General features: G+C 42.1%; 1 protein-coding gene across 3 annotated transcripts in view; it reads right to left on the reverse strand.

Moving 5' to 3' along the window:
* Positions 1-21,149, reverse strand: part of LOC129731487 (ras-related protein Rab-9B) — a 33,334-nt gene extending 12,185 nt beyond the window's left edge. Inside the window, exons 1-3 of one of the 3 annotated variants that reach the window (XR_008729029.1) lie at positions 10,460-12,379; positions 197-10,395; positions 2-134 (exon numbers count right to left, since the gene is read on the reverse strand). Coding sequence is in view for 1 of the 3 variants with exons in the window: in XM_055691546.1 (XP_055547521.1) it covers positions 20,023-20,159; positions 20,667-20,721 (192 nt within the window). In the remaining 2 variants the exon portion in view is untranslated. Of the gene's footprint in view, position 1; positions 10,396-10,459; positions 12,380-20,022; positions 20,160-20,666 lie in introns of those variants that run through there. The other 2 variants (XR_008729028.1, XM_055691546.1) reach the window with 2 other exon arrangements.
* Positions 21,150-22,541: the final 1,392 nt, after the last annotated feature.

Below are 22,541 nucleotides of genomic sequence, written 5' to 3' on the forward strand. Positions count from 1 at the left end.
CTTGTTTAAAATCGAGATTTCCGGCAGGAAAAAAACAGGAATGGCCGGAAAGATGTTGACCGATCAACCGGCGGGAGCTGTTCCGCTTAAAAATGACCGTTCACGATTCCAATCGTCCGAAAAGAATTCACCAACTGAAAATTTGAAAAATGTATTTGTTTCTTCTGTTAATCTAAATATTATTCGGGCTACCTACATTGCGTGTTTTCCAATATAGAATTAGCTGAAGTAGCCTAGGAGTTCTTTGTACGCCATATTGACTTTTTGCATACTAAAAATTTACGTAAATTCCGTTGTCGGAAACGTCACACCACAGTCGCACTAACACTAACAAAGTCAAAACACACAAATACCAACTCGCTCAAACTATTTACATTATAATTTGACCAATTTACGTGAATTGACAGTGAATCGCACGTGAAATTTAGGTGAAAGTCAGAAGTCAGCCATTTACGTGATTTTTCAGGAGGATTTTACGTGCCTATTTTTTAGAGTGTAGTGTATTAATATTGAAAAAAAAACTTGATTAATCCACCTACCACAGCAGGCACCTTTGTTATACCAACGATTGCTATATACTTATTATACAAGTCAAGCTTGTGCTATATCGTATACCAAAGTGAGAAGTCCGATTTCAAGAATAAATTACATGAATTAGAAACATAGTTTTCCTGAGGAAGAACCAATTACGATCATTAAATTAAAGCTTGACGTGTTTTTTACTAAAAATGTGAATGTTATCACTGGAGTATATGAGTCGTTCTACCATTTCTTCCCACGAAGTTCAGACCGCCGTACGTTTGCTGTTGCCAAGAGTGCTATCTAAGCACGCACGTGTCCAAAGGAGCTAAGCTGTTACAAAATCCATTAGCTCCAAGTGAATTGTTTCATTCTTTCAGCCAAGTATGAATTAAAATCGGTTACAATCTTAAAGCAGTGCTTAATTTTTTCTTGTCTTGCAAATGAGGAAATGTGCAGTTTCACTTCTGTTACAAGTATGAAAAATCTTAACTACCGTAAATTGCCCATTCACCGTCAGGGTTCCATTCACCACTCGCTTTTTAGTTGGAAGTTATTTTTTTCCATAACAAAACACACTTCACGAAAAATATTTTTCCCAATCCTTCAGGAAAGCGTTGCTGAATATCATGTAACTTCCTAGTGAAAAGTGAGCGGTGAATTAAACTCACGGTGAATGGGCACTGTCCGGTATGCTTGTCTTTTCTTCTCAGAAAACCTCTAGAGTGCAGGAGAACATCTTGCACTGCGAAAACTACTTCTCTCACACTAAAGAGCAAATCAACGCACATGATAGAAGAGGACGACGAACGATTTTTATCTGGTGAGCTTCCTGAAAGCACCGCGGTGAAATCTGAAATCACACTCTTGCGAGCCAATGAACTATGGTGTACTTTCTCACACGTATAGACATCACGCACATAAATTACACAGCAGAGCTATCTGCGGTGCGTTTTACAGTTTGTTTCTTGTGCATGTCAGAAGAGGAAACGAGATTGGTAGAAAAAAAAGACTGCGTTGCTCGTACCGGTCGAGTTTACTCTGGTCGAATTCGTTTTCGCGGTGTAGCTGCACGAGGACTACATTTTTGCCCGGTAGGTTTTTTTTCACTTTCCGGACTACTCGCCAGTGAACACTGAGGTGTACTTCTGCGTTTTCTCTGTAGAGTGATTCACCACGCTTGTTTCTATCAAATGTGGGGTGAGCTGGAAGTGTGTTTGTCTCTCTGTAAGTTCGTTGAGACACTTTGGAGTGGAGAAAGAAGCAGTATGGTGAAAGCATTTGCTACACGCAGGCCCATACTGAAAGGGAATTGTTTCTCCGCTCTTTCCACATACTGAGGAGAGTGATAAGTATGCTGTACGGTACATCAATTATATAATTTTGGGGCACCAAGAGGTACCATTGTGTTTTACGAAAAAACGAGAATGCAATTATACGCTTGTTGCAAGATTTTTATCACTATCAGCAACGTTTTGGCGAATGGCAAATAAATCTCAACTACTTCAATTACAAAATTTTGGGGGACCAAAAGGTGCAGTTGTATTGCACAAATGTAACAACACCGGCAAGTTTGTTCAATTCATCGTCATTTCGGATTGCCATTCGCCGATGATTATAATTCTCTCGTTAACTTAAGCAGAGTTCATTGAGCAGACAGTATGTGCAGTAGGGAAAGCGAAAAATAAGCGAACTGGAAATATGATAGATTTGGAAAAATATACCGCATCACTTGTGAACTTGTGTGTTAATGGGTAAAGGCTGTTAATAAAAATAGAAATTTAGTTCGAAAAATCTAGCAGAATTTCCTACAATTTCTAGTAATTTTGCAGCCCTACCAAAAACTTCACAACAGCCGGCAGATAGACGGGTGCTTAAGCCCAGCGCGACTAGCCACTAATTGAAACCAGGCTTTTCTTTCTTTAGCACGATCAGCATTCAATGTCCGTATGGAATCGCTATAGCCTTGGAATGAATTATACATTTAGCGCAATGCACTCTCCCCACTTAACAAGGTAAAAAAATCACAGGAAGGTTGTATGCAAAGCCACGACCGCAAGGTTGAAGTAGAATACTTTTACAAGAAAGATAACCCGGCTGCTTGCGTGTCAGTCATTTTTCCTATCAAATAAATGTTGACCGCTCATTGGCAGTATTGAAAATTCTGTGCAAATGAAGTTGAAGTACTATTCAATTTCAGTTTACACATATTAATACGACCTCACTGAACAGGAAAAGAACAAACTCTTTACGGCGCAAGCAAGTTTCAACAGTCAGAGTATATGTACATGTGAATTCAAATTAAGATAATTAACTTTTGGTTAAAGCTCAGAACGAGAAAATATTAAATCTTCAATTCATTTGTTTGGTTGTCCTAAAAATGACAGTTTGTTGTTGAATTTAAAATCGGATATGACGCTGATTGCATCTCTGTGTTACGACGAAAGCGGGAGTTATGGTGAACTTGCGTATGACGAAGGCATCGTATTACCTGTTTTATTGAACGGGAGAAAGAGGAATATTGTAAAATTTTGTAAACATTTAACTCAAACAGTATTACCAAACCGTAGTCAGGCACTCTGACAACAAAGTTGAAGGCTGTTTTCTCACTGAAAATCAGACAGCCAGCAGAAGTTTTGATTGCCAAAATCCAGAATGCCGAACAGCCGTAAAGAGAGTTGTTTATTTTCCTACGGCAAGTTTCTCGCCCCATCGCTCGCGTTCGCGTTCACCATGGCAGAGGCCTAACTGTCTTTGTGAACGCGTTCTAACAGGGCAGTTTGTTATTCAAAGTCGGTTATGCTTATCACTAGCCTTGGCGCTGCCCCTACAGTGGGGAGTTAACTCAATAAAGTAAAAATTAGACAACTACAACAGAATTTGATTGCATCCCGCACAGAATGTTTGCTTGCGTTGATGCCAGCAAATTATAAACCTTCAATTACTTGTTTATTTGCCTTGAAAAAGGCATTTTGCGGTTCAAAATCGGCTGCTGAACACAACCTTTGAGCTGCTCTAACACTGGGGGAATTAAGATACACGGACAACATGCACTGTGGAAGCTATTTCACATTCAGTAAATTAGACGGGTGCGACAGATTTAAATTGCTAGGATCCAACACAGAATGCTTGCTTGCGTTGTCAAAAATTATTAACTTTTAATGACTTGTTTATTTGCCTTGAAAAAGGCATTTTGATTTCCAAAATTGGATTTCCTGATGGCAATCTTCAGGTTGCCCCAACAGTGGGGAAATAATGGCAGTCCGGCAACATACACTGAGAAGAACCGCGCTGCTTCTGAAACGTGGTGACCAACCACAGGGCAAGTGTTTAATTTGAAGGCAGCCACAGCGCGACCCGCTGCTATGGTCTGTTACTGCTGAGTGCCGATATCTGCTGCTACTGCTGTCAACGTTGTGGACGGTTCATCCAGTTCACCTTCCGACTAATGAATGTAGCTAGTTTTCGCAGAAACACTCTTTTATAGCCGAAGGGTGCTACGTAATAGGCCACGCCTTTCAGTTCAGTTTCAACATTTCCTAATGTTCTTTAGACGAATTATTCCACAATCCGCATTTGATTTTTGTATCCAGCGAATAAACACCAATGGTGCTCTTACACACGCAACGGTTTTAACCCGTATCTTATTACGGTTTGTAACATCTAGCGATTTCGTTTGCTCGCTGCTGCGTGTTGCATCATGTTGCAACTTGGCAACTGGGAGACGACGAAATTCTGTTCATGCTGATTGATTGAATCGACTTCATATTAGCTCTGCATAGTCGACCTAACTGTCTTTGTGAATTCAAAGTCGGTTATGCTAATCGCAGCCTTTACAGTGGGCGGTTAACTAAATTAAGTAAAAATTAGACAACTACAACAGAATTTGATTGCATCCCGCACAGAATGTCTGCTTGTGTTGATGCCAGCAAATTATAAACCTTCAATTACTTGTTTATTCGCCTTGAAAAAGGCATTTTGCGGTTCAAAATCGGTTGCTGATCGCAACCTTTGAGCTTCCCTAACAGTGGGGGAATTAGGATACACGGACATCATGCACTGTGGAAGCTATTACACATTCAGTGAATTACACGGGCGCGACGAATGCTTGCTTGCGTTGTCAAAATTTATTAACTTTCAATGACTTGTTTATTTTCCTTAAAAAAGGTATTTTGATTTTCAAAATTAGATTTCCTGATGGCAATCTTCATGCTGCCCCAACACGGGGGGAATAATGGCAGTCTGGCGACACACGCTGAGAAGAACCGCGCTACTCCTGAGACGTGGTGACCAACCACAGGGCTAGTGCTGCTGCTAAGGAAGGACGACTGCTGTTGTCGCTGTCTAGAACTGTTATGAGCGGCTTCGGCTGAAACAGGCTCTTATATAGGCCAAATAACATGTTTTCAATTGCAAGGTATATGATTCTGTCGACCGTGCTTGGGAAGCAACATATAACGACCAATCAGAGGTCGAATTTTTCGTTTTGACAAGGCTTGACTATTTTCAATAGCACAATAGTGTGAATAATAAAATTACATTTATCTTCTTTTGGGAAAAATCTTAGAAGATTTTCCAATCTATTGCTGCAAGAACGAAGGAAATCCATCGAATACTAACCGATTTATTTGCATTTGAAATTGGACATATTTTTCACTTTTTTCGGTTTTAGATTTTCATTTCACATCCCTATGTAGCCAAACTTCCTGAGAGAAGTATTCTACTTCAAAACTCAGTTAACCAATCAGAGGTCGAAATCTGCGTTTCGACGAGGTTTGACAATTTCCAACAATACAATAGTTAAATCACGATTTTCTGCGTTGGGCAGTGTAAGATTACCTTTCGGTTTAATATACCTCCAGCATCAAAGTCCAAACCCCTTTACCGATTACCTGTCATCGCAGCTTACATAAGAGAAGACAACAACGAAGAGTCAAAAGTATATACAAGTTTAACCTATAAAAGCTGATGCAATTGGCCCTGACACAAGTAAAAGAGATTTTTAAGGCTGTTCGCACCTACGCAAATTTTCATATGCAATTGTCAATTTATGTGTGAAAACAAAAGCAAAAATATTTCCTTCCTTCACTTTCGCAAGTAAAAACCAATCCAATGTCAACAGAGTCGTCAGGGCCAATAAAAAAGTCGGCCTCTCTTTTACTGGCGACAACTCAAATTACACAAGTGTTCCTGATATTCTTTTAGGCAGGTGCATAGATGATTTTCCAACCGATTGCTGAAAGAATGAAGGAAAACGGTTGGAAACTGACTGAGATTAAAGCGTTTGAAAATGGACAATTTTCGTGACGCTCTCGATGTTTTCGGTTTTTGAAATCGGAACCCTGTATATGGTGTCATAAGACGTATTCTACATCAAAAAATCAAATGAATTGTCAAAATTTAAATGGAAGATAATGTCAATTTTTACTTTGAATTTTTAGTTGATAATCACTTAGTTCTTACTCTTAGTGAATTTTTTCTTTAGGAACATTTAAGAACATGCCTTCATTCTTAAATTTCTCCTCTGCAGAAATCTGTGTCGATGCGGTTATTTTCTTAACACCAACGGGGTTGAGCCGAACGTTTGCTGCCGGTACCGGAATAAATGTCCCATAATGAAAAACAACATGTTGAGAAAACTCAAGCTCAAACTGCAATTTTATTTTGATTATTAGCCTAAGTTTAAATATGAAATTACATAAGACTTACAAGAAGTGGATTCACCTTAGCCGTTTACGATCCTGCTTTCCTATCTACCGCTTAATGGTTTTCTATCACCAATGTTATTTGTGCTTTGGACCAATTTGTGGGGAGTTACTCTACACCGATCGAACCGCACTTGCAGAATCTGTATCTATGGTATTTTGGTAAGTATAAAGATATTTTTCTTATTACCTATTTATTTCAGCTACCTACTACAGGACGAACAAAACTTCCAGGGTAAGTATCTATTAATTTAGATTTCAGGAAATACCGACGAACGCTGTATCTATGAGTAAGTACAATGGATCAAATTTATTTTCGAATTTACACTAAATAACTATTTCTTCAGGCTGCACTCTACTCACAATTTTTCACAAGTTTTCAGGAGCAGTTTTGTAACACCTGTCGCGATTTTTTTTGATCCTCGTAGCTAACTCGATTTAGATAGTAATAATTTTCCACTTTATTTTCCTAACTTCTACTATTCACTTGTAATGGCGATTTGTTTACTTCCTATCCTCTATGTTTTTGCTATAAATCTATTGCTTTTTCTCTCTGGTTACTTATTCTTTACCTATCTTTCATGTTCATCAAACGTTTAGCATAAATGTCAAACGCCATCCAAAACGACTCCAGTGTTGCCTGCGGTGTTGTAACACCCCAGCACGTAACATCCGCTACTTCCGGATTTATCGAATCTCCAACACCGCCAAGTTGACCACGCCGCGTCTGTGTATGCTGCCATCAGCGTATCTCACGTCCGCCTGTCTTATCCGTCCATCTGAACCCTTAACTGTCGCCTCCACAATTCCTCTTTTCCAGCCTTTGCGGTTCTTACCGTCTACCACGAACACCAGATCACCCCTTTTGATCGGTTTTTGTTCACCGAACCACTTTGTTCGGGTTGGCAAATGGCTGGACACGTGTAACTTGAGACCCTAATGTGGCCATTCACCTCTGTCCAGCAACTCCTATCCCAACCTCCACGTGGTGCCGACCGGAATACGAGTAACCTTAACGGAGATCGGGTAACCAACCCCGGTGGAAACTATGGTCGTATGCTGACTGGGAAGGGGGTCGTACGCGGCTGTATCCCCATAAGGGCGGCGTACAACAGCGTCTGACCCGGAGCGGGCGGCTGAATTATGGAATGCTGTATCCCGCCAGCTACACCTAAGATGGCAGCCCCATCAGCAGGATGTAGGTATCGCGACCCCGGTAGGGTAGCATACCGAAACCTTTCATCAACCACGAACAACGATTTTAGAAATACGGAACGGATCAATCGGCAAAGACCTAGGCTACGAACACGGAAAAAGATTAAGGTAATCGATTGGAAATTGGGTACTTGGAACGTCCGATCTCTCAATGAACCGGCGCGGGCTGGCTTGCTTGCTCGAGAACTACAGCGGCAGGGAGTCGAAATCGCAGCGATTCAGGAGGTTCGGTGGCCAAATTCCGGAGAAAGGGAATTCCGTGCAGTAGACCCTATTGCATGCACTTCCCTCAAGTACCACATCTACTACAGTGGCGGCAAAGCAGCGGAACGGGGCGTCGGTTTCGTAGTGCTGGGAAATCAGAAAACAAGAGTCATCCAGTGGAGGCCCGTAGATGACCGTATATGCGTGTTGAGGATTAAGGGCAAATTCTTCAACTACAGTTTAATCAACACCTACGCACCGACAAACGACAAATCCGATGAAGTCAAAGATGAGTTCTATGACAAGCTTGAGCGAATCTATGACGAGTGCCCAAAACACGACGTAAAAGTCGTCATCGGAGACGCAAACGCACAGGTTGGGAGGGAGGAATTCTCCCGTCCGGTCATTGGAAGGCATAGCCTCCACTCGTCAACCAATGAAAACAGCCTGAGGCTGATAAACTTTGCCGCGGCCAGAGGAATGGCCATATGTAGCTCCTATTTTCCACGTTTGAATATTCGGAAACACACCTGGAGGCATCCAAATGGAGAAGCCTGCTCCCAGATCGATCACGTACTGATTGACGGTCGGCACTTTTCGGATGTTACTGATGTTAGGTCTTTTCGGGGACCAAACATTGACTCTGACCATTATCTCGTCGTTTGTAAGATCCGCGCACGGTTGTCGAACGTGCTGAAATCTCGCACAGAGAGGACGACGCGTTTCAACATTCAGCAGTTGAAAGCTGATGGCGTGGCAGCAGAATACGCCAGAGAGCTGGATCAACGGATCGCAGAACAGCAGGAGGAAGGAGTGGAAGACATAAATGGGCTGTGGAGCAGTATTCACGGCGCCATCGAAACGACTGCGAGAGAGGTGGTAGGTACGACGCGTGGAAGGCAGCCTAACGGCTGGTTCGATGCCGAGTGCCAGAGAGCGACAGATGAGAAGAACCGTGCCAGGAGCCGCATGCTCACTGCGGCTACGCGTCAGAACAGAGAGAGGTACAGGGTGGCAAGAGCTGCTGAAAATAGAACCCACCGTCGGAAGAAGCGCGAGTACGAGGAGCAGGTGCTCGCCGGCGCAGAGGACAGCTATGCTCAAAACGACGTGCGGAGATTCTATAGAACTGTCAACAGAGTCAGAAGCAGGAATTTCCCGGTGCCGGTCATGTGTAATGACAAGGACGGCAACCTGCTTACTGATAAACCGACGTTTGCAGCCAGGTGGAAGGAGCATTTTCAGGCGCTATTGAACGGTGAGGTGCCGGATGAGCAGAGCAGGAACAGGATGACGATTATGAGTGACGAACAAGCTGTGGAGCCACCAACACAGGAGGAGGTGAAAAAGGCGATTAGTGAGCTGAAAAACGGCAAGGCCGCTGGGAAGGACGGTATCCCGGCCGAACTTCTAAAAGCGGGAAGCGAGCGGCTGTACTATGCGGTCCACCAGATAATACTAAGAATCTGGGCGGACGAACAAATGCCGAACGACTGGTTGGAAGGCCTCATATGCCCTATCTATAAGAAGGGCCATCGATTGGATTGTGGCAACTATCGAGGGATAACGTTGCTCAACTCCGCATATAAAGTGCTCTCCCGTATCCTGTTCTTCAGATTGAGACCGCTAGCGGAATCTTTTGTTGGCGAATACCAGGCTGGTTTCCGACAAGGGCGTTCCACGACGGATCAAATTTTCACCCTGCGACAGATCCTCGATAAGTTCCGGGAGTACAACTTATCGACTCACCATCTTTTTGTGGACTTCAGGGCAGTATACGACTCAGTGAAAAGAAACGAGCTGTGGCAGATCATGCTGGAACACGGTTTACCTGCGAAACTAATAAAGCTGAGTCGCATGACACTGGAGGGATCAAAATCGTGCGTGCGGATAGCTGGCGAGACATCAGCCGCGTTCGTGACGTTGGATGGACTGAAGCAGGGGGATGCACTCACCAACCTACTGTTTAACATCGCTCTTGAGGGTGCAGTACGAAGAGCAAACGTCGAAAGAAACGGTACGATCATCACAAAATCTCACATGCTTCTTGGGACTTGTCATTAACTCTGCCAAAACGAAGTACATGGTAGCTGTCAGAGAGCGTGGGAGTCCCCGTGGTGTTGGTGCTGAGGTGGAGATAGATGGGGAACGATTTGAAGTGGTTGACGAATTCGTTTATCTTGGTATGCTTGTGACATGTGACAACGATATGAGCCGTAAGTACCACTTTGTTCGCTGATTCACCATGGGCAAGTACTCCTTCCTCCATCTTTCCCACATCTTGTCGGCTAGATACTGCGAGCGTTTGTACACATTCCTTAAAACTTCAGCCTGGTTCGTCGATTCATCGTTCCCTTCCAAATCAGCACCGGTTACCATTCCTCGCAGAAAATGGTTTGGAGTCAGCGCTTCAGTTTCTCCAGCGTCTTGTGGTAAATATGTCAACGGGCGCGTAATAATCATGTCCGCTATCTTCGCCAATGCCGTCACCAGGATCTCATCCGTCAATTTCTGACCATCGTCCAACGCAGCCATTGCCTCCTTGACCGAGCGCACCATGCGTTCCCAGATACCACCCATATGCGGTTAGCTGGGTGGATTAAAGTGCCAGGCAGTGGTGGGGCTAACGATTTTTTCCGCTGACTTGTGGTTGATTTTTTCCATTCGCATCATCTCGTTGTTCGCGCCCCTAAAGCATGTTGCGTTATCCGAAAAGATGTGGGCTGGTTTACCAAACTTGCTCTGGAAACGACTAATGGCCGAAAAAAAAAAAATGAACCGCCCGAACAGTCAGGCAAGTGAAAATTGCTACTCACCTTTTCTCCTTTCGACGACCAACCGTTACCTCTAATGGGCCAAGGTAATCAATCCCTACCGAGCTAAAGGGTCGCAAGTGAGAGGTCACTCGCTCAACTGGTAAAGGAGCCATCCTCGGGATTCGTGGCTGACATCTGTTCACCCTGCACCACACGCAAACTCTTACCACACGTTGAATCGCTGAGCGCAGTTTCGGGATTTGAAATCGCTGTCTCATCTCGTTGAACACGGTTTCCGAATTCGCATGTCCAAACTCCTCGTGGTAGTGCTGAATCAACTTCGCGGTTATTCCATGCGAACGACATAAGATGATTGGATGTTTTTTGTCGAAAGATATTTCACCCGCATTTGCTAGCCTACCATCCATACGCAGCACACCTTCGTCGTCAAGCACCGGTGAACATTTGTAGATACGGCTACTCTTTTTAACCTCTTCTATCGGCTGTCCCGGATCTAGCTTCAAGTTGTTTGAGAGCGCACTCATTTCATCCGGAAAACTATCCCACTGTACTTGTCGCCACAGGATGGTTTCTGCCTGTTGCAATTCCTCCTTTGTAAGCGGCGTTTTTACTGTGACATGTTCTGCTGCGACTCGTTCAATCGCTCTTTGTTGTTTCGTGGTGGCCTGCGAAGTCAGTATTGGGACTCCTTTCATCTTTCGCCTGCAATTGGCGACGAAACGCACTGCACTTGCCGTCACTCGTAGCAATCTCGTCCAGCGGGATATCTTCTCAACGGAAATCACTCCATGGAAGAGTATTATTCCCCTCGCATCTTCATTCGTTTCGTCAAGCGTTGCCCCGTCTGATGGCCACTCCGCTTGCGACCGGTAAAGAAAGGCTGGTCCTTTGAACCACGCTCCATCGCTCTTCAATGGAGGACCCTGTCCCCACTTCGTCAGCACGTCAGCGATGTTGAGCTTTGTCGAAATCCACCGCCAGTCTTCCACTTTAGTTAGCTCCCATATCTCTCCAACCCGGAAAGCTACAAACTGTTTATACTTGTGCTGGTCCGAATGTAGCCAGCTGCATACGGTCCGGGAATCTGTCCAGAAAACGGTTCGAAGGAACTTGTGCGAATGTGTGTTTAGTATTGTCTGAGACATCCGGGCTCCCAGTACTGCGCCCATCAACTCCAAACGAGGTATTTACTGTCGTTTCAGCGGTGCTACCTTGGCTCTGGACATCATCAAACTGCACAATACTTCTCCTCTTACAACGGCACGCAAATACGCCACACAACCATACGCATGTTCGCTAGCATCTGTAAAGATGTGTACCTCCAACGACTCGATTTCGGTAGTCAACGCGCAGACTAAATAGCATCGTGGGACTCGAATTGCTTCCACTTCCGGTAACAGGCCGGTCCAGCGCTGCCACAATTCCCAGCACCTGACATCGATCTCCTGATCCCAATCGCATTTGGAACGCCACAGTTGCTAGATGATTATTTTGCCGTGGATGGTAAACGGTGATAGCAGCCCCAGTGGATCGAAAAACCCCATCACGCAGCTGGCAACGAGTCTTTTCGTTGGTCTTTTTCCTTGGAACAGATACGGCAGAACCTCTTCGCGGTGCTTCGTTGAAAAGGCGAATTCGTTCAACACCGGATCCCAGATCACTCCCAACACTCGCTCATTGGAGGTGTGCTTGTCTGGACTGAAATGAACCGGCGCCAACGGCTTCTCTTCTCCCAAACCTTGCAGCACTTCTTGCGAGTTTGACACCCAATTTCGAAGCCCGCTTTCGAATGGACGAATCGCACCTCCTTTGCTAACCGCACTGCTTCGGTAATCGTGTCGACGCTATCGAAATAATCATCGACATAGTGTCGATTTATAATCGCTGCAGCTGCTCCGGGATATCGGGCGGCGAACTCTTCGGCATTCCGGTTTTTAACGAATTGGGCCGAGCATGGAGAGCTAGTCGACCCAAATGTCGCAACATCCATGACGTAAACGCTCGGAGATACGTCGCAGGTTTTCCGGAAAACAAATCGCTGCGCTTGTTTGTCCTCATCGCGAATTTCAATTTGGTGGAACATTTCCCTCAAGTCTCCTCCGAATGCGATTCGTCGTTAGCGGAACCCGATCATTACTTTGATCAACGGAACCAGCATGTCCGGTCCTTTCAGCAGCTGTGAGTTCAAGGAAACTCCCTGCACAGTATCTGCAGCATCCCACACGAGTTTTACTTTGCTGGGTTTCTTGGGGTTTTGCACAACGTTTAGCGGAAGGTACCAAACTTTATCGGGCGGAGTTTCCGTCAACTCCTCGGCGGTAGCAAGATGCGCATATCCTTTTAGCTGATACTCTTCTATCTGCTTGCAAACGTTTTCATGCAGCTTCGGATTCCTTTCTAATCGCTTCTCTAGCTGCTTCATTCTTCGCAGAGCCATTGGAAAACTGTCGGAAAACCGTTGTTCATCTGCTCCCCATAGTAGGCCGGTTTCGAACCTGTTACCAATCCGTTTTGTTGTTCCTTCAAGTATTGCCCGTGCTCGTTTATCTTCTGCTGATTCCTGAGAAGTATCACGACCGATTCTTCAAGAGCGTAGTGGCGTCTCAATAGCTCATGCAGATCCTCGTTGGAAATTTCGCGGTGGTATCCCAAAAACTCTCCCAACGATGCGTTGGCGGAATGTCGTGACCCATAAACCGTCCACCCAAGCTTGCATCGGACCGCGATTGGTTCTACAGGGGAACCCGCCTTTGCTTCCAATGGAGCAAACGAGTGATATTGTTCAGCCCGATAAGCAACTCCGGCTGCCCGTCGTAAGAGGCTATCGGCAACCCACGCCTGTACTCATACTGCGCAGCTAGCTCTTGCGAGTCCAACTTCTGATTTGGTAGCATAAGCTTGCTTACAGTTCGGACGCCGTTCAACAGCAGCTTGCTTGCATCAACTCCAACGCCGGACGCCCACAAATTCATTCGTCGCGAATCTTTCTCTTCGCGTGTGACATCAGCAGTCCATTTTATTGTCAGCTTCTCTTGTACCCCGACCATGCCGAGCTGGTCTGCTAGTTTCTTCTCAACCGAAGTAACCGAAGCACCTTCATCAAGGAACGCCAACACCGTTATTGCTTTATCTTTGTAGTACAGCTGCACTGGTACCATCAGGAACATTATTTTAGAATTGGACTGGATGTGCGCACTCATCTCCATCGCGTTTCCAACGGGGTGCATCAATGCATTGTGACGCTCTCTGCAATCGCCAACATTACAGCGAATTCGGAATTTGCACACGCCACAGTGCTCATTTAGGCACACATTACACAGCTTTTCGCGAGTTACCAGCCTCAAACGGTCAGCGTATGACATTTGTTTGAAGCGCCCACAATGTCGCAATCGATGACCTGTGTTGCGGCAAACTTTGCAAGGCTTTAGTTCTCCGCGGTCGATTACAGTGGCACCAGAATTACTAATTTCGCTGTGGACGAACAAGGCACCTTTCTCCTTCGGCTTTTTCCTTCCGAACTGCGCACCACCTTTGGACTGGTGTATCAGTTTGGGCTGTACATCGACATCCGCTGCGCAAGCATCGTCCACTATCTCCATTAAAAAATCCGTCAGTGTTCGTAGGGTTTGCTCTCCTGCGGCATTCCTCCTTTGATAGTGAACCCAGTCGCGCTTTTCCCGATCTGGAATCTTCGCCACTAAGCTTTTGATAAGCAACGGATTGACGAGGTGTTGCCGAAGTCTCGCCGCTTCCAAGTGTTCACAGAGCTGCTCCACTGTGTTTCCAAACGGGATAAAACTGTTTAGATTGTCCGGTTTTGGTGGCTCTAGTTCGTTTACTTGGTCCAGGAGTTTTTGGAGCAATTGCTCCGGACGACCGTAATGCCGTCGAAGCTTCTCGGTTACCCTCGGAACCGATTCGGGCAGAAGTAGCTGACCGGATACCAACTCTAGTGCTTCGTTTGATGCTTTTTAGGATGCAAAAAATAATGGCCACTGCTTAGGCTTGCCCGAAAACTTGGGAAGTTTGGTGGTTAATCCCCTTCTGGCTGCTAACTGGGCCTTCGTCGGCCCGAATCGTTCCTGCCCCAGCCCATGGTGGCTGCTCTTAGGCTCTCTTCCTTTTTTTTGTGACGGAGTACTGGTTTCCCCTTCACTGAACGGATTGGAACGCTGACTTATACGATCCGAGTCTTCATCGTAATCATCTTCGAAATCGTCATCGGTGTCCTCTTCTTCTGCCGGCTTATTTATATTCGCCCTACTCAATCGTGAAAGTTTTTCTTTGCTTTCAATAGAAGCACCGCCCACAACTTCGACTAGCGCTGGGATCACCTTGGAAGTTTTGATGACCGAAAGCTCATTAAGCTCTTTATCGAGATCAGCCATCTGCTGCTCAAACGAGCGCTGATTTGCTCGCATCCGCTCAATCTGCATCTTTTTTTTCTGCAATATCTCTTCTTGCAAGGCTCTACGTTCTTCTTCTTCTTCGGCGCGTAGTTTGATCTCCATCTCTAACTTTTTCTTCTCAAACTCGCACTGCATCCGTTTCTCCATCTGCTGCAGTCGCATTTCCGCCTCCAGCTCCTCGTTCTGCCGCTTTTGCCTCTCCTCCAATTCCTTCATCCTCTGTTCGAGGTGCTTTTGCGCAGTGTTGAGCTGGATTTTTCAGACTCGTCAGGGGTCTTTTTGCCACGAGCCTGTTTTCTGGCTTCCTTATACTGTTTTTGGTACTCCTGGGCTTGCTGCTGGCAAGCTTTGCTTTGGCAGTACCATTTCTCCGGAATTGAATCTTCAGCAACTCCCACGCAAAGTGAATGAAACCATTTCATGCAGCCGTCGCAACAAATCATTTGTTCGTCGCATGTTGATGGGTCACAGATCCCACACGGAGTCGCTGTCAAGTCCAGAATCTCTCTTTCTGCTGTAGATCTAGGATCGGATTCACGGGGCAGGTCCGACATCTCGAATGAACACCTTTTGGTTCACTTCTTTTTGAGAATGTTCGGATTTGAACCAAATTTTTGTAGCAACCAATTGATTTTCGGTAAAGCTCAAACTGCAATTTTATTTTTATTATTAGCCTAAGTTTAAATGTTAAATTACATAAGACTTACAAGAAGTGGATTCACCTTAGCCGTTTACGATCCTGCTTTCCTATCTACCGCTTAATGGTTTTCTATCGCCAATGTTATTTGTGCTTTGGACCAATTTGTGGGGAGTTACTCTACACCGATCGAACCGCACTTGCAGAATCTGTATCTATGGTATTTTGGTAAGTATAAAGATATTTTTCTTATTACCTATTTATTTCAGCTACCTACTACAGGACGAATGAAACTTCCAGGGTAAGTATCTATTAATTTAGATTTCAGGAAATACCGACGAACGCTGTATCTATGGGTAAGTACAATGGATTAAATTTATTTTCGAATTTACACTAAATAACTATTTCTTCAGGCTGCACTCTACTCACAATTTTTCACAAGTTTTCAGAGGCAGTTTTGTAACACCTGTCGCGATTTTTTTTGATCCTCGTAGCTAACCCGATTTAAATAATAATAATTTTCCACTTTATTTTCCTAACTTCTACTATTCACTTGTAATGGCGATTTGTTTACTTCCTATCCTCTATGTTTTTGCTATAAATCTATTGCTTTTTCTCTCTGGTTACTTATTCTTTACCTATCTTTCATGTTCATCAAACGTTTAGCATAAATGTCAAACGCCATCCAAAACGACTCCAGTGTTGCCTGCGGTGTTGTAACAGGCGATTTAATATTATCCGTGAATTTTCGGATTTCCCGCCATTACATCCAGAACCAATGACCATAACAGTTTCATTGCACCACAAGTTTATCGTTGAGAACAAAAAACCATGGATAAAATTGGTTTTACGTTATATAGCTTGAAAAAAAGACAAAATGGGACAAAATATGCGGGCACATTTCAAAAGTACTAGTACTAAATTCAACCAGCAACCGGCAGTATCACCGGAAACGTAGATTGTACTACAGAAAAACAACATTAGTCTAGTTAATCAAATGACATACTTCTATATGCGAAAAAATAGTACAAGGGTGGTATCCAAGACACGACCGCATGTTTGACGTAGGACTACGATAGTTTTATATTTTATTTAGAGAATTTAGACTTTGTTCGATTTGACCACGTTTCACTTTCGACACGGTTTGACTTTGGCACACAAAAGCCAAAAACGAGCGGTTATGTTTAATCATAATTTATAGTTTTCTTGTTTTGCTTTTAAACAATTCAAACTCAACAACCACCAAGAGAAAGGCATTTTGTCCATTATGTTGCCGAAAACGAAACCAAAATAGACATGATCAAAGCAATACCGTGCTATACCTCTAATTACTCGGAAGGGTCATATCAAGTGTCTAGGTCGTTGAAGGCTTCATGCGGACGTTGCGTTCCGGATACTTTCAGATTATTGAGCCTTAATCCATCAAACGACACCTCTAACAACTTACAATCCTAAAACTAGTTCATTGGTGGCCACATATTGTAAAGGTCATATGTCACCAGAAAGTCATAAAAAGAAAAGCGTTTATTTTTAAAAATAATTTAGATTATTTGTTTGCAGACATCTATTTAAGAAGAAATAAATACTGTTTTTAACATTGATGAATACCTTTCATCCTAATGCAGTCAAATTTCTTCAACACGCGAAAAGGCAATTTTTTATATAGGTCTTAATAAGGAACGATTTAGTAGAAAGCAAACTTACTTTCATCTTCAATTGCGCCTGTAAAAGATAGCTCACTCACCGTTTTCAAAGCAGTATTATTGTCAGTTTCATACAACTGCTTAGCAAAGAAGTCACATAAAAAAATCCTGTATTTACAAGTTCGTTGGAAAAGTGACGATAAAGAGTTGCAGTTTTTAGTAGAAAATCTATATTCACAAAAATTTTGAAATTGACATTGGAATTTATGAGGATGTAACATGTAACAGTCATTTTTTTTTTCATTTTTGGCCAATTGAAACATTTATTCATTAAGCAGAACCAGAAAAAAATTAATCAGTTTTATGATACCAATGAAAAAACAAACAACAAAATGCCATATTTAAAAGTCATTCGGCTGTTTCCTTCAAGAATAAACCTAGCTCGGTTTGATAAACAACATTAACCTCTCCAACTGATGTTTGCATAATGTTGTTCAATTACAAGTCTGGCAATGACAGGTTGTGTTCATATGTTTATTATCTTTACACGGTTGTGTTTATATGTTGTGTTGTGCGACAGGTTGTCTTTATATGTTTAGTAATATTTTCTTGCAGATGCTGATGTAATATTTTTGTAATTGAAAAATACGAATATGAATGTTTGAAACCTAACGTCAAGATGCATATAATTTGGGTTTTCTCTATAACACAACCGCGTAATGCAACTAGGATTGTCATATTGAATAAAATTTATTTAACTGGAAAAATATAACCATCAGTACAGCTTAAACGAGCTATCTGAACCATCTGTTTAAAAATCTTTACGAAGCATATTGGTTTTCTATTGTCTTGCAAATAGACTGTAGTTGGTCATTTAAATAAATCTGAGAAAAACAGAGTGTAGAATTCAAAAAGACAGCAACCCAATGCAACTTCTAATTTTAGGAATTTGAAAGAAGTTTTTATCATTAAACATGGATAAGAAAATCACTACGGTTGCAGTTCAAATGCCATCTACTCGTCACGACAACCAAAAGGAAACGAGCAACGGGGTAGCAAGCTTCTGATTAGTAGATTGTTAACACAACTTTTGTTGAAGAGATATTTTAATTATTATATAACAATCTTTCGCAATATTCTACCTGTCGATTAAGACATCGGTGTTTGAAATCTGTACAGGGGTAGTAATACAATAAGCACTTTAAAACGATGACAAAACATCTGTTGCAGCTATATAAAGCGAGCTCGTGATTGGTTGAAAGCTGCGAAACTGAACTAGAAGAAGTGGAGTTCAACTGAACTTTTTACTAATTTATGTTCATCGTACAATGTACAATGATATGCCAATGATTGTATCACATGCTTTGGCAACCGTCGTCGTTCGATCAAGGTCAAAATCCGTTCAGTTGTAACCACATATTGGATGCAACATCTGATATCGTGATATACTGTTGCGTACAGAATTATTTTATCCCCGGTCGCACAGCGTAGTGTGCGAACACGCACCACTGTACGTCGACAGCAGCTACATTGTTTCCACTTGGCTTGACTGCACACAAATGGCAATCGAGTGCTACTGCACTGACGACGAGCGACCGTCTTCTCATACATGGCTCGGTGCAGTACTGTTGCCCGTGTATGAACTTTCCGAAAGAGCTTTACTTTCAAGACATCAAAATAGTCTAGGTTCATAGAAGCAAATATTAGTTGACCTATTGGGACGGAGAGGTTCTGTCAAATTTTTTTTGCCACTGAATAGAGGTTGTCATAGCAGGCAGTTGGTGTCCACTCATGAAGTCTGTGCCAGGAGTGCTCGCATGTGATTGGTACATTGTTCGTAAAAATACGACCTTGAAACTTTTCATCAATTTTCACTGTTTAACAATTAAGTAACAATGATATATGAAGAATCACAAAATTGTCCATCATTTTATCAATCCAACGACATATTGATTATTGTGATCCATCATGTGGTTACATCAGTATTACCGTTTGAAATCTTTCATTCCGACGTTACATCTTGGTTTTTAGTTTCCTCAGAATGTATCTCGATATAGTGCGGTTAGACGTAGTCCTACGTCAAAATAATCCGATATACACTAATCTGGAGCAAAATTATATGTTTGCAGTTTGTACCACTATGCAGTGGGACTGCAATGCGGGTACTTTCAATATGGGACAAAAACAACTTGGTATTTTTTCATATTTTTCCATACAAAAGTATCAATTTTAATTTTTTTTTCAGAAAATATGATAACACTTGAGTCGATTCCCAATGATAACTCAAAAGTGACCAAAATCAGTATGGGACAGTTATGCGGGTACCGGCAGTTTGGTACTTGTACACAAACCACTTCTCATTCCTCGACAATGCAATGCCAGCTGACTTATATGTATCATATTTATATCCCAAGAGAATCCAAGGTGAACTCTTATGAATGTTATTGTGATATTGGCGCTCGCGAAAAAATAACACTAAACAGATCGAAATGGTCTGTTCAATTTTTCTTACTGTAAATCGAACTTTTGATCTCATTTTTGATAGCGAAAAAAACTTTTTCTCGATTTGTGGGGGCCCCAAAAATGCGGGGGCCCGGGGCCCGGCCCCCCTTAAATCCGGCTCTGTAAATCAGATAGCTATATCGATTAAAAAAATCTGTCCTTCTGAAATGTTAGTACAGATTAATTTTTAATAAACATAAACAAATTTGCTAAAGGTAGTAAGACCTGCACACCCACAAAGTTTTATTGAATTCTGAGAGGGTGTTGGCAGCCCCTCAGTCGAGTTGTCGCGAAATCCTTCCTCTTTGACAATAAACTAGTTATCACGCTGATTTTCATTGAAGATTCCCAAAAAAATAGAAACAAATAAAGCCTGGAAAACATTTTTGTCACTTATATGGTTTTACTTACCTGAAGAGTGTACCGTTCCTTGCCAACTTGAATATCTTTGTTTAGAAATTCTACTCCTATAGTATGAAAACTATTGGCATCGAAAAAATTGGAGACAAAACGATTCATTAAACAACTTTTACCTACGCCGCCATCACCTGCAAAAAACTCATTTGATGAATAAATAATACTAACATGAATGACAATACATGTATTGATCTGGCGGAGTACACAAAGTACATAAAGATAGACGATATTTGTGTTTTCTTACAACTTACAAGATATGCGCTAAATTGTACCATACAAGTAGTAATTACGAATGGTGCCAGATACAAGAAAAAAAGAAATAAAATAGTTTTACTTTTTACAAATAAGTTTTCAAATTATTTTAGCAAGTAATGCTGGTTATTGGATAATGAAATTTAAAACATGATAATAAACAGTCAGATATATTTTCGAAATACAAAACCATATATCATAAAAAATAAACCTGATTTGATTTCTAATTTTGTAAGCGCGGCTGCGTCGTTATTAACATTCGAAAATAACAGTGAAAAACAATGCTAGGAAGAAAACTTGATTTAGCAAAGTTGTACATATTTAAAATAGTGCTTATTTCAAAAAAAACAAATGATAGGATTCCAATTTTTGGAATATGTACTCACCTAATATAACCACTTTCAACAGTACGTTTTTACTGGGTGGTCTCATGTTCGTCATTTTGTACGCTTTTTAATTTAAATGTTTTCTGTGGCTTACTTCGCAAATCAAGCTTACAATTTTCAACTTAACAGTAATCCAGCACTTGATATTCGCAAGTATTATTTTGCTTAAATGCGCTAATCAGCCGAAAAAACACAAAACTGTTGCTCTACATACGAAAGATATCTTGTTGAGTCGCATTTAACACTTTTATATTTATATGCTTAATGCAGCTGGAGTATAATCAGCTGATTTACATTAACAAATATTACTTTTGTCAGATCATTGTGTAATGAAACATCAAAAAACAGAATACAACCATCCTACTCTCTGAATGTTGCAATTTCTCTACTGCTTTGAGTACGAAACGTTATTAAAAATATTGTTTTTGAGGATTAAAACATACAGTCAAAAACTACACAGTTTTATTATTATCGAATGACGAATAATGAAACCAGAGATGCCAGATGTTTTTGAAAAATGTCTGCAACTGCTCGAAAAACCGGAAAAATGTGCTCGAAATCTAAAAAAATCTACCCGTGATCCGAAAAAATTTCGCTCGCGCATGCAAAAGTCTGTAAAAATCTGCACACATTTTAAGAATATCTGCGCAAATATAAGGAGATTCTGGCAAAAATCTGCAGAAACCGTGGAAAACTGCAAATATCTGCAAAACAATAAATATCTGCACACGGACTCAAAAAATCTGCGTTTTGCAGACAAATCTGCACATTTGGTATCCCTGAATGAAACCCTGTAGAAAATCTGACAGTTGCTGAATAGCACAAACTGTCAAACTGTCGAATGGAACATTTAAATATTATGTAAAACGGGATTTGGCCCTGCGCAGAGTACACGCTCAAAATATTTATTTTTCACTTCATTGTTACATGAAAGCTCCTACACTTGTTCATTTTCTGTCATTTTGCATTATCTATGCTACCTTCCCACAACTTGACAGATTCTCTTAAGGCCTAGATGCACATACGGCGTAATAACGCCTTCTCCATACAAAATAGAAGGCGTGATGACGATCACGCCTTCTATTTTGTATGGAGAATGCATCATTATACCGTGTAAGTATTTGACCCTTTAGTTTCGCGTACCCACTTACAAATTGCACTTGTCGCTTCGCTACCGTACGCCAGCGATGCCAGATTGGACGACTTCAAATGGAAGACATTTATACCCCGTTCACACTACACCGCACATCACCTAATATCAGGCGATTCGTACTATCGAGGCCATATCACCATCCATATTACCTGATATCCCATACAATCGAGCTGTCAACGGATATCACCTCGGCTACATGCTATCGCGGATATCATGTCCGAAAACCAATAATAACCACATTTCAAGCAGTTGGCAACACGGCCAACAGACATTTGACGCAACCCTACAAATTTCGCACTTCGCGTTGCATGCGAGAAAAAGAGAAGGAAATATTTTTGCTATTTTCATCCCGCACATGTTGACAATTGCATATGGGAGTTCGCGTTGGTGCGAGCCAACTAACTGACATCTCTATCCTAATCCCATTTCTCTAGTTGTCTTGTTTTAGCTTTAACCTGTTTTTGATTTCTTCTCTTTTCAATTACCAAAGCAAATGTCAAATCATGATGTGACCCACATTTCGCCGAGGTGGTGACCTATTTTTTTGCTCGACAGTTTTCCGATTTGCCGATAACTTTTTCAGTCTTTGGTCGGTCCTAACGGGCCATCTCGCATCTCGGGTTGAAAGACATGTAAAGAAATTTTTATTGGAACGTGAAGACATTTGGATAAATGACCTGGCATCCCTGCCGTACGCAAACAATAGATCATTACACACGAAA

The sequence above is a fragment of the Wyeomyia smithii genome, chromosome 3 (assembly GCF_029784165.1).
Source record: "Wyeomyia smithii strain HCP4-BCI-WySm-NY-G18 chromosome 3, ASM2978416v1, whole genome shotgun sequence".
NCBI classification, from domain to species: Eukaryota; Metazoa; Arthropoda; class Insecta; order Diptera; family Culicidae; genus Wyeomyia; species Wyeomyia smithii.